This window comes from Sinocyclocheilus rhinocerous, unplaced genomic scaffold (genome assembly GCF_001515625.1).
Source record: "Sinocyclocheilus rhinocerous isolate Xijiao unplaced genomic scaffold, SAMN03320098_v1.1 scaffold751, whole genome shotgun sequence".
Lineage (NCBI taxonomy): Eukaryota > Metazoa > Chordata > Actinopteri > Cypriniformes > Cyprinidae > Sinocyclocheilus > Sinocyclocheilus rhinocerous.
Window position 1 is genome coordinate 523,630 of NW_015657293.1, and position 13,328 is coordinate 536,957.

General features: G+C 34.9%; 1 protein-coding gene across 1 annotated transcript in view; it reads left to right on the forward strand.

The window, feature by feature from the left end:
- LOC107720871 (collagen alpha-1(V) chain-like) overlaps positions 1–13,328 on the forward strand; it is a 109,429-nt gene that overhangs the window by 56,178 nt on the left and 39,923 nt on the right. Inside the window, 7 exon segments of the mRNA XM_016528699.1 lie at positions 4,149–4,265; positions 4,979–5,530; positions 6,683–6,979; positions 6,982–7,314; positions 7,637–7,693; positions 11,617–11,658; positions 12,896–12,958. Coding sequence (XP_016384185.1) covers positions 4,149–4,265; positions 4,979–5,530; positions 6,683–6,979; positions 6,982–7,314; positions 7,637–7,693; positions 11,617–11,658; positions 12,896–12,958 — 1,461 coding nt within the window.

The window sequence follows — 13,328 nt, forward strand, 5'->3', positions numbered from 1 at the left end:
GCAATTGTCATGTGTATCTTTCAGTGAAGCACGGTTCTGTGATCAGCAGTAAATCCGATAGTGAAAAGACCAGGTGTAAATGCCCTCCGAAACGCATTCGAGGCGGATATAAATCTGATCGCTCAAACCACTTCAGGAGGTGGTCTGGGCCGCATTCCAGACGAAACTCGACAAGTGTAAATGCATCTGGTTGTTGAAACCACATATGTAAATTTTAATCCTCCCAAAATTATAAAATAATAAACGTGTGAGAGCGTGTTATAGGCTATATGACATTAGTCCGACTGCGCTAATGCAACACGCATCGCTGCGGACGAGTAGCTGAGTATCTCTGCAGCAATCCGATGCACAAACTGCCGCGAATGAAACTGAAAGTAAGAATCAGACGTTCAACACACAAGATCGGATTTATATCCGTTTTGCGACGACACATTTATGTGGCCAAGTGAAAACTTACTTAACCTGAAAAACTTAGTTTCATAGCTCTCTTTATTCTATTGCATTTATTTGTGCTGTTGTTTGCAATTTTTTTGTGTTCTTATTTTATTACTGACTTTTTACTTGTTTTTTTATGAAAATAAAACTTTGCGTTGAAGAAAAGTAGATTTTTGTTTGTATATGCTGTCAATTATAGTTCTTAGAAAGAAAATCGGAATCGGCAAAAATCGGTATCGGCAGATCACACTAACAAAAAAATTGGAAATCGGAATCGGCCAAGAAAATTCATATTCATGTCTTTCTGTTAGAAATATGAGGAGAAAAATCATATTTCACATTTATGTGACAAGATAAGATTTCAAAATTAGCCATTAATGCTTTTCTTGTGGCTTTGATGCTTAAATCACATATATATATTACTATATTTAATTCCAGTTAATTCAGGCTGGGTTAACAAATGTGTATGTTAATAATGTAAAGAATTTAAAGAAAAGTAATTATTTTGTCACTAATAAAGTCTTTATTGTAGAACTATTATACATATAAAATGTGTAAAATGAGTATAACAACATAAAGATGAGCAGATATGGACTAAAAACCACAAAAGTCCAATTTTTTATTTCATGGGGTCAATTGAGTGTTCATATTCAGTCTCCGTCCATCTGGGTTCACTCAGATTCCAATATCCTCTGAGCGCTATGGAGAAAGGAAGAGAAGGCATTAAATGAAAGATTGAGAGATTTAGCATGTGAAACAGATGAGAAAATAATTTAAGCTGAATAACACAGAGATGGCCAACCATTTTCAATTGATTCTCTATGGGAGCTGAGCAAAAGGCGGGCTCAAGGGAATTGTGGGATTGACCACGGGGCAAAACGAATGGCTAGAATGTCAAAAAGTGGAGAAATGCTGAATTTAATGCAAATGACAGGTGCAAAATCACACTTTATATTTATGTGACAAGTAAAACTCTTTGTTAATAGTGCTGGAGTTTCTGGTGGATTCAAAGTTTGCGGTTTATAGGCAAAAACTTTGTTTTTCAGGCACTGGTCAATTTTCAGATTTTTCATGATGTGCTGTTTCAGACTAGTGGAAAGAAAACATTCAAAATACTTTTAAGTTTTTGTTTTATTGCACTTTATCTATTTGTGTCTTTTAGATATCACTTACAGTACATAACTTTAAAGGTCGTTTTCTCAAAATATAAAAGTTCTTAAACAGTTTTTCTCCATTCAGCAGCACTTACATACACCAAACTTTACAGTTTTATTCCTTTCTATATTCTTAAGTTTTTTACTGAAGGATATGTTCATATATAATTTGCCTTATTTTACATAACATTTTATTCCTAAAAACATGGTGAAAATGCATATTTTTAAAGGCTGTGAGTTTTTTCTCCACTTCAGCAGCACTTGCATGCACCAAAATTTACAGTTTTATTCCTAACCATAGTCTTAATGTTTTTACTGAAGGGTTTGTTCATATATTATTTGCCTGGATTTATACAACATTTTATTTTTAAAAAAACATTGTGAAAATGCGTATCTTTAAAGGCAGTGAGTTTTTTTCTACACTTCAGGAGCACCTGCAGGCACCAAAATTTACAGTTTTATTCCTATCTGTATTCTGAAGGTTTTTACTGAGGGATTTGTTCATATATCATTTGCCTGATTTTATACATTTATTCCTAAAAACATGGTAAAAATGCATATTTTTTAAGCCTGTGAGTTTTTTCCCCACCTCAGCAGCACTTGCATACACCAAACTTTACAGTTTTATTCCTATCTGTATTCTGAAGGATTTTACTGAGGGGTTTGTTCATATATCATTCGGCTGGTTGTACACAACATTTTATTGCTGAAAACATGGTAAAAAGGGTGAAAATGTCTGGCTTTTGGCAGTATTTTCTAACTTATGGAGTAATAAAATAGATATAAAAAAATCCCCTCTGTAAAAACTTAAACTCTAATATGAAACAGAATGAACCTGATTTATGCAAATTAGTGCATACATTTAATTTAATTTTTAATTCGATAATGCCTCGTGCGTATTTAAAGATAACTTTTCAGAAAAGTTATAAGAATTAGCTATTCTTGATGTAATCAGTCAGCTGGGAAAGTATGGTGAAGTCTGTCAGTTAAATATTGTACCCTGTTCACCTGTAGTGTCTTGCCTTAAATCGCACAGTTATATATTGGAATATTTAATTCCAGCATATTCAGGCTGGGTTCACAAATGTCTATTTAATTGCATTCAATTAAATGTGTATTTGACTGCATTTGGAAATGTTTTTCCAACTCTAACTCAAACCCATGACCTTGCTATTGCTAGCGTCATGCTTTACCATTTGATATTCAATAACATAAATTAACAAAAAATGAGCAAGAATTGAAAAATTAAAACACAGCTGTCAGTAATATTCATAAAAAGCTTTCTATCGGAAAACTGTTGTGGCCAACATATGGTAAAGTTTCTCTGAGCTATGCCTGTAAAACGAAATGATATGCACGTGACTGCAGCATGTGGTGCGTTTTCAGCCATGCATGGACTTTTACATCTTTCAGGGCTTTGATGTCAGCATGTTGGCACAGAAACGACCCTCTGCTGACTTCACGTTCACCTTTTTCAGTTTTGTGTGTGTCAGGAGCTGTAAATCTGAGTGTGGGGTATTAGTAGGAGGCAATATGAAAGAAAACCCGCTGCACCTTTGACCAGTCCTTGAAAAGCAGAGTCTGCCATTTAAATATCAGCGAAACCTCTTTACAGATGAAAACGTGATGAGTTATCCATTGCTAATGTGTGGGAATTAGGGAGAGAGAGGCAGAACGGTGAATCCGAGCGAGAGGTCGGTGAGCGGTTGGAATTCCTTGCGTTCTTCTCTTTTATTTGCTAGATAAGAGAGAACATGGATTTCTGCTGGACTCAGTCGGAGGGAATCCCTCCTTTCCTTTGCTCTATCTTCTCAGAGAATTTGAGTCTATTAAATCAAGACTGCTGCTTGAATTGTTTAATTAACATGCTGTGAGTATAACTCATGAATGAGAGTATGAAATCCTGTCTGAATGAACAAACACCATATATATTTCTTTCAAATTGTAAATATTTATATAAATATAATAAATAATAAAGTAAAATAAAAATATTCTACATATTATGTCCTTTAAAGTGTCAAATATTTTGCTAAATAGTTTGCTATATTTTGCTATAATTCTTTTTTATAATATATATTCATTTATAAATACTTACACAAATACTTAACATATGTTGCGTTCATGACATATGCTATGTCATAATTACCATAATTACGAGATGTCTGTGCTTGAAAGACTCTTAAGAGACTCTGCTCAACTCATGTTCATGTCCGCAGGCTCAGAACTCATTAGTTTTTATGTATTGCTCATTGCCAGAATGGATCCATGTGCAGCTTTATATGTGGTGGGATGTGCTGTATTCCATCTGAAACAAGTTTAAACAGCATTTTGCTAACATAGTTATTATGCATGCACTGTGTATGATCTCATTCCATGTGAGTACATGGAACATTGTCAACTACCCATATGCACTTACAAAAGAACTAAGAAAGATGAAAATGACTAAATGCATGCCAACACAAACTAATTGTAAGGTACCATAGATTTTTTTTCTGGAACACTTGTGATAATACAGTATTTTAACATATAATAACACTTAGTTTCTACATTTCTCTTCAGAACACAGAGGATGACAACTACTATTACGAATATCCCTACTATGAGGACATGGACGCCGAAAAGACAGAAGAAACGGCAACCGATGAAACGACTGGAACCGAAACTGAAGACCTAACGGTCAGTTTTATTTTAGTACTATTTATGTACTATTGTAGTATTTATTCATTTTTTTAAATTAGCTTTTATTTTTATATTTTCAGTTTACATTTTAATTTTAGTTTTAGTATCATGTGCTTTTGTCAATTTTATTAGTTTTTGTTTTTTTTAAATATATCTGATATAATATAATTTATTTTGTTGTAGTTTTTAAAACAATTTTTATTATAGTTTGAGTTTTACTAATTTTACTGCTTCAGCTTATTTTATTTCAGTTAGTTGCCTAGGCAACATTTGTAATTTTAATTTTTTTCAGTTTTATGTTTTATCTAATATTTATCTAATATTTTAATATTACTTTATGTCAGCTTTTTTAATTACCGAAAATGGAATTTAATTATAACAAAATAATTCATAACAGTTAGGACTAGGTGAAGTAAGTAATTAAAATTTCATATTGATTTCTAAATTCAACATTAAACTATGTTCGTAACCTATATTTCTTCTATAATATGGCATATTTGCAAAAATATATTAAATGAATTAAAAATGTGGAGCGGGACTATTGCTCAAAATTACCATCAAGAGTTCAGTTCCCAGCATTAGTCTGTAACTTAAATATTCCTAACTGGGATCAGATGAATTGAAAGTGAATCAAGAAATCAGTGCATTCATCAAATCATTCATTTTCAACTATTTATTCTAAAGAAGTGTCTCTTTCCTGTGATTACCAGGTGTCTGTTCCGGATAGCGGTCGCGTGGTTACGTCGGTTATCACTAGTGGAACAGGAGGCTCCAGCAGTTCCTCGAGTAGCTCCTCGTCCTCCTCTTCTTCATCCTCCAGCTCTACCACGACTACTGGCGAGGAACCGTACGACGGCTACGATGGATATGAGACCGGATATGAAACATACTATGACGAGTCGACCTCGCGGCCTGACGGCTCCCGGACCATCAGCATCACTAGCACAGGCACAGGTACCGGCGGAGAAGTGGATATCGGACTGGGTGGTGAGGTGGATTTGGGACTGGGAGGAGACCTGGACAGGCAGATCATCACATCATCATCATCATCATCATCGTCGTCATCATCAGGAGGAGGAGGAAGTGGAAGAGTGCACTCAACTGTCACAGTCATTCACAATGGAACGTCTGGCTCGGTTTCCAGCTCCGGCTCCGGCACCGGCTCTAGCACCAGAATCATTACTAGCTCCGGCTCCAGCTCCAGCTCTGGAATCAGTACCGGCTCCGACTCCAGCTCCAGCTCCAGATCCAGCTCTACCTCGGTGAGTTTAGTTGGAACTAGTAATCCCAAACAGTTTCACTTTTAAGTGGGAATTAATTCAGTCATATAGAAATATTTAGTGTTTAGTATAATGTATTAAGATCCTATTTTACTGAAGTGGATTTTACTGATCTCAGGGATCCAGTCAAATTCAGATATAGTAGACTTTATTGGTAACATTTAATAATAACTTTTTAAATATATATTTTTTAAAATTATATATTTGTAAAATATTTTAGATGTTTGAAATATCTTTCATGTGTTTTGCAATTTTTCTTATTATTGCAATTACTGCATTGTTTAGTTACCGAAGTTACTGAAGTTTAGTTACCGTTTTATTGTTACCGAAGTGGTTTTTACTGAACTCAGGGATCGAGTCTAATTCAGATATAATAGATTTTATTGGTAACATTTAATAATACCTTTTATTTTATTTTATTAAATATTATATTTTAAAATTATATATTTAAAAAATATTTTAACTATGTTTTAAATATCTTTCATATGTTTTGCAAGTTGTTCTTATTACTGAAATGACTGCATTGTTGAGTATAATAGTGCATTAATATCCTTTTTACCAAAGTGGATTTTACTGAACTCAGGAATTAAGTCATTAATATGTCTTTAATATGTTTTTTTAAGTTTTGCTTATTATTCCAATTACTGCAACATTCTCTTTCATCAGAGCCCGTCAGGAACATGTCCAAGTTATATTTAATTTCAATTAATAAAAACAAATATACTGTAAATTTAATAAAAAATAATCAGAATTTTTGTTTAAAGACAATAAAGCCTGTTTTAGGACTATAAAAATATTGTACTACAGGATTGCAAATCTAAAGAGAATCACCACTGAAAATACTGGGCAAAATCCTAAAAATAAACGATATGTGCTTTTTTTGTCATAAAAATAAAAAAGTAGTTTTACTTTTGTTTGTTTTTGTGATATTCACACATATGAGAATCAAAAGATAGATGTATACGCAGTGCACAAACTTTTGCATTATTACACGCTATTTGCCTATTTAATACTGTAAAGCTGCTTTGACACAATCTGTATTGTTAAAAGAGCTATATAAATAAAGGTGACTTGACAAACATTGAGTCATGAATGGTTTTGATGTCTGAAGCCTTGTGTTTGTCTGATGTGTAGGTTGATGGTGGTTATGATGATACCCAGTACGGCGAGGGTTTTGATCTGACCTATGGAGAGGGATATGGAGAAGGATACGGAGAGGGAGATTATACCGTGGAAGGAGGCGGTAGCAGCAGCAGCACTTCAGTGTCTGTAGGGGGAGGATCTGTTTCTGTTGGAGGCGGGTCTGTATCTGTTGGGGGCGGTTCTGTTTCCGTTGGAGGCGGGTCTGTTTCTTCAAGTGGCTCAGCTGGGGGCGGATCCGGCAGCGCTGGGGCCAGCGTGGGGGCGGGGTCTGTTGCCACCGGTGGACAGCAGTGTCTGTAGGGGGTGGATCTGTTTCTGTTGGAGGCGGGTCTGTATCTGTTGGGGGCGGTTCTGTTTCCGTTGGAGGCGGGTCTGTTTCTTCAAGTGGCTCAGCTGGGGGCGGATCCGGCAGCGCTGGGGCCAGCGTGGGGGCGGGGTCTGTTGCCACCGGTGGACAGGGAGGAATAGGTGGAGAGGCAGATTCCATCGATATCGACAAGTTCAAGGAGGAGTCCATCACGGATTACACTGACGCAGAACTGGAGAAGATTTATGATTATGATGACCTGTACACTGATGGCGACAAAGCGCTGCCCGCAGAGACCGACGAGATCTACGGACAGGTGATCTCTAGCTCCGCCCACCTCTGTGCAAACTCATAGGAATTATCATTTTCTATTTTTCAAGTTGTTTCAAACCTGTATGGCTTACTTTTTCTTCCCGTTTAACACAAAAGGAGAATGTACAGTACTTCCCACTCTTTGCAATATAATTCCCCACTTTGGGTTTCAGACAGGCTTTGAACGACATGAGGGTGACCTATAGTTTATTTTTGGTTAGAATTGTTTGTTTTATTTATTACCTGCAACTGTTCTATTCCATATTGCGTTTACACTGATATACACTGGATCTGGATTGAATTCAATTGAGTTTGTGTTTCCAAAGGTGGATGGACTGAGGGGAGAGAAAGGCCAGAAAGGAGAGCCTGCCATCATTGAACCCGTAAGTGTCACTTACTATATGATACATATGTAAAAGTTTGGGGTCGGTATTTAACATATTTTTGAAAGAGGTCTCACCAAGCCTGCATTTACTTGCATTTTAGATTTTTTTCCTGAAGTGGTTTGGCATATTGACAACCCTTTATTGACACAAACCCAAGGAAGGTTTCCAAGTGTGGTCTTGCATTTATTGCATCTTCCACTCACTTTCACATCCGTCCAATTTTGCATTCATGCACATGTTCGGGCAGCTTAAAAACACGTCTTAAAAGACACCTGGATCAGTCGTCTGTTCCGGATTAATCTGGATTCACTCCTGATTTGCATTTGCACTTCAAAAGGAGCGAGTCACTCCTGTTTCAGACTCTGCCATGTCTCAGATTTGCAGATGTGTTTACCACGCAGTTATATTTGCACGATGGGAATCATCGTCTGTCCTTGCATACAGTCTCTACTGCTCGCATGGCTCTTGATGTCTAACAGCTGTGAGACTTCAAACAGATGTCACTGCGATCTCAGCGGGAGAGAATGACATCTGGGTTTATAATCAATGAACATCAGGATGGAGAAAGAGACAAGATCTTACCTTCACAGTCATATCAGGCCATATCATATCATATTACGGACTATTAAGATGTCTGTACACTGAAAAAATGATACTTTGGACCAACAAAAAATATATATTATGCATATTATATATATAATATATATATATATATATATATATATATATTATAAAGACCACTTAACATATTTTCTTTAGACGTAAGCATAAATGTTACTTCGTCAATCTACAATAATATATTTTTTTATTTGAACAATTTCGCAATAAAAATAGCTAAATTACTTTTAATATGAAAGTAGATGAGACAAAACATTTTGTTACTCGGTGTTTAATTTAGTTTACTTATTATAAATAAAGACAACTTCAAAGACCTTAATGTTTATTGTGATGTCTATTTAAAAATGCATCATATTTTTTCTTATGTAAAAAATAAATAAATTAATTAATTAAAAAATAACACCAGAAAATTTTATAAAACCCAACCACTCATTTCAACACTGGTGAAAATAAAATAAAATAAAATAAAATAAAAATTCTACACTCAAATAAACAACATTGCGAATTCAAATTTTACAGGATAAACAAAACCATAAATTGATCTACATTACAAAAATACCTACCATTTCATCTCATAAAAATAAATAATTACCATTAAATCCAAATAAATAATTAATTAAATTAATTAATAGCAAGAAAAAGCTTTTTTTTCCGGGATATCTCCCCTCATATCTTATATTTTAGTTTGATGGAGGTGTGCTTTTAGTCAAACTCAACAAAACAGGTTTAAACTAGAAACCATGACTTTTCGATTCTACCAATATAAAAATGCACTTTAAATAAATGACACGGTTGTTTCAGTTTTTCAGGGTACTGTTACAGAGATAAAAGAACAGGTCAATGAGAAGATCAGAGTCAAGGAAAAGCACAAACATGCAGATCAGGACAGCTGGTTTTAATGAAGGATGACCATGTGGTTTGCAGAAAGAAAAATGCTCAAATCACACGCTTGCTGAAAGAAGCGCCCACATTCTCTCTCGTTTCTGCTCACACACACACACACACACACACACTGTGTCCACTCTGTGTTTTTTGGCATGTAAGGAACGCACCAAAACAAAGCGAACATGCCCACTGCCACGACAGCACACTCGGACGATGCCTTCGGGACAGAGCTAAGACCCACAGCATCTTTAAAAGCACCAGATTAGACCAAGATGTGAAGTGAAAGGTGAAAGTGAAGTGAAAGGTGGCCAAGTATGGTGACCCATACTCGGAATTAGTGCTCTGCATTTAACCCATCCAAAGGAACGCACCAAAACAAAGCGAACATGCCCACTGCCACGACAGCACACTCGGACGATGCCTTCGGGACAGAGCTAAGACCCACAGCATCTTTAAAAAGCACCAGATTAGACCACGATGTTACGACAAACAAATGCCGTTTCTCTGGATCTTAAGAGAGGCTGAGCTCTGCATATGTAATGATCCTGTGCTTTGGGCTCTGGACCTCTCAGTGACTGTAATTCAATCTTCACAGGCTTTTTGAGTTAATTGCACTGTTGTGGTTATGACGCAACTCATGCAAGCACATTTTGATCAGTAATTGATCATGACTGATGACTTCCAGCTTGTATGCCCTGATACAGATCGCAGTATATTTGGTTACAGTTGATCTGTTTTAATACGATTTTCCCTAACATATGTGCAATGATGGAAATCTTGTGCATGTTTAAACAATATGCAGTGTTTAAAACACCCTCTAACTTTTACTTTTTAACCTCATCTATGACAATATTATGCACGAATGTTTAATAAACACAGTATGTAATAAACACATTTATGCGTTTAGCAGCCACTTTTATCCAAAGTGACTAACAATGTACAGTTCTTTCACAAACTAATATAGTTCATTAGTATAACTGTATGCTGGCAACCATTTATTGCCTGTTTTACAACAGTTTCGTCACGCACAAGTTTTTGTTAATGGCTGAAAGTCCTCCTTTTTCCTCTTTATGCCAGAGTCCAATATTTTTGAGGTATGATTTAGTAGACAGTGATGGTTTTAAATCCTCTAGGACTTTCGGTTGATTCATATGAAGAATATACAGTAAAATATAAATATTAGATGAAAAAGCTTTAAATAAAAAAAACAAAAAAAAACTTAATGTTACAGCTAACTGAAATAAATAAACTTTAAGTACTAAAATGACTAAAACAGAAATTAAAATAATTGAATTATAAAAAGCTATATATAAATATAAAAAAGCTACTTCAAAATTAACTTAAAAAACGTTATTTATTTATTTAGTTAGTTATTTATGACTATATATCAGATTACGGCATGTAGTCTAATTAAAAAAAAAATTCTGGCACAAAACAATATTAATTATTGATTATTTATTAGCAATATTAATGATTGATTATTAATTATTTAACACCTATATACAACTAATAAACCAGTACTAAACTAAAAAAACTAAAAGTAAAACTATTACAAGTCATTTCGGTTATTGAAATAAAGCTGAAATAAAATAAAATAAAATAAAATATAAATATTAGATAAAAATGTCACCTTTAAAAACTTCAAAGAGAATTAGAAATAAATTCAGTTTAAGTTGAAGCACTAAAATTACTAAAACAGAAAAGAAAACAATTAAAGTTATATAGAAATATTTTCTTTAAAAAAATAAATAAATAAAAATGATAAAACCACATAACGAAATTACTAAAACCTAAACTAAAATGAAAATAAATGCTAAAAATATAAAAATAAACTTCAAAAACATTCTATATTTTTTCCCTCATCACATTATGCTACATTTTAAGCTGTTTTCCTCATGAAAATAGCAGTAGTAGATGGCATGGCATTCCAATCATTCAGTCAGATTTTCAGAATCAGAATCAGAAAGAGCTTTATTGCCAAGTATGTTTGCACATACAAGGAATTTGTTATAGTGTCACAAGCTTCCAGTACACGGAGACAACAACAACACACAGATAATAAAAATGAGATGTGAATAAAATACACATAATAAATTTTAGCAGTGGAACTGTAACTATCAGATTAATTCTGGAATATTCAGTCAGCTGTGCTGTCTGAAGATCATCTCACATGCTTCATAAACAGTCAGAGCCATGAGAAACAGGCACCAGTGCTTTAACAGACTTCCTGATGCTGCTGTTTGGTATGATCGTTACAGAGACCCGCGGCCAAGCACACATCTCACATACACAGTCCACAGAAATGTAAATGATTTTGACCAAAGCTGTGGTGCTCTCACACTTCAGATCTTATGTTGATGTTGCAGTAGTGCTTATGCTGTTATTCTAATGCGTTTGTGTTTTTTTTGTTCTTGTAGGGAATGCTGGTCGAAGGCCCATCTGGTCCAGAGGGTCCCACAGTAAGCCTACTTTCCTTACAAATCCAACCAGTTGAATTGAATCCTCTGTGTCAACTGATTCACTAAAACAAATCTTCTAAACCAACCAGTTGAATTGAATCCTTTGAGTCAACTGATTCACTAAAACAAATCTTCTATACCAACCAGTTGAATTGAATACTCTTGAGTCAATTGATTCACTAAAACGAACCTTCTAAATCACGGTCTAACTTTGGTCCATTGAACTCTATTGGTAATGACTGAAATTGCAAACATAGTTGCTTTTGGGAAACGCGGCCCAGTTGAATTGAATCCTCTCAGTCAACTGATTCGCTAAAACAAACCTTCTAAACCAACCAGCTGAATTAAATTGATTGAATGAACTGATTGTTAAAACAAACCTTCCAAACCAAACAGTTGAATTGAATCCTCTGAATCAAGTGATTCGCTAAAATGAACCTTCCAAACCAATCCGTTGAACTGTATCTTCTGAGTCAACTGATTAGCTAAAACGAACCTTCCAAACCAGTAAGTTGAATTAAATCCTTTCAGTCAATAGATTTGCTAAAAGTAACCTATCAAACCAGTCAGGTGAATTGAATCCTCTGAGTTAACTGATTCACTAAAACAAACCTTCCAAACCAACTAGCTGAACTGAATTCACTGAGTGAACTGATTCGCTAAAATGAACCTTCCAATCCAACCAGGGGTGCATTTACCAAAAAGATTGTTTGCTAACTATGGTCGTAAGGACCATTGAACTCTATTGGTAATGATAGAACTTGCGTCCATAATTGCTTTTGGGAAACTTTAATTGAATCCTCTGAGTCAACTGATTCAAACCAACTGGTTCACTAAAATGAGTTGTACTTCCTAAAGACTGTGCTATACATTGCACCATAAAAAATAGTAATGCACACCACCACTATTCGTTGGAAAACTGAGCTGAGTTGCTAGGAAATCTGTTTTCTAGGTCCTGTGACTATAGCTGACAATGCTAAACAGCTGTATGTCTGTTTTGTTGCTACAGTTTCATTCTTGACCTACTTATTTATAAAGCAACTCTTCTCTCAGCTGGAGCATTGATGGATCTGATGGCTCTTTAGGGACTAGAACAACATGAGTTTGAGAAATAGAGCAATGGAACGAGTCCAGCAGTGATCTAGAGTCTTACCTCACCGGACCAACACCCATGTGTGTTTGTGTGTTTGTGATGGCTTCATATGTGTTCCTCACAGTACCGTTGGGTTGTTTTTAGGGTCTCCCCGGTCCTCCAGGTTCAACGGGACACCCAGGTGGTGCTGGAGAGCCCGGTGAGAGGGTAAGTAACCATGACAACAAAAACAAGATATTGAACATGTTCAACAGCACTTAAAATTGTGTTCTGAAACATGTCCAAGTCTGTAAAATGGTGAACAGGGTGAATGTCTAAAAACGAAAAGAAATGTCCAGGTCATATATTCAACAACAAAAAATAAATAAATCAATAAATCAATATATGAAATATATATTTATTTATATATTATCTATCTATCTATCTATCTATCTATATAAAAGAATTAAAATTTAAATTACATTAAAATTTTCTAAAATATAAAATATTTATTTATTTGTTTATTTAATTTTAAGTTTGTAACATGTGTTTAATTGTCAAAAATAATGTTACAATGTCAAAAAATCTGAATAGGTAA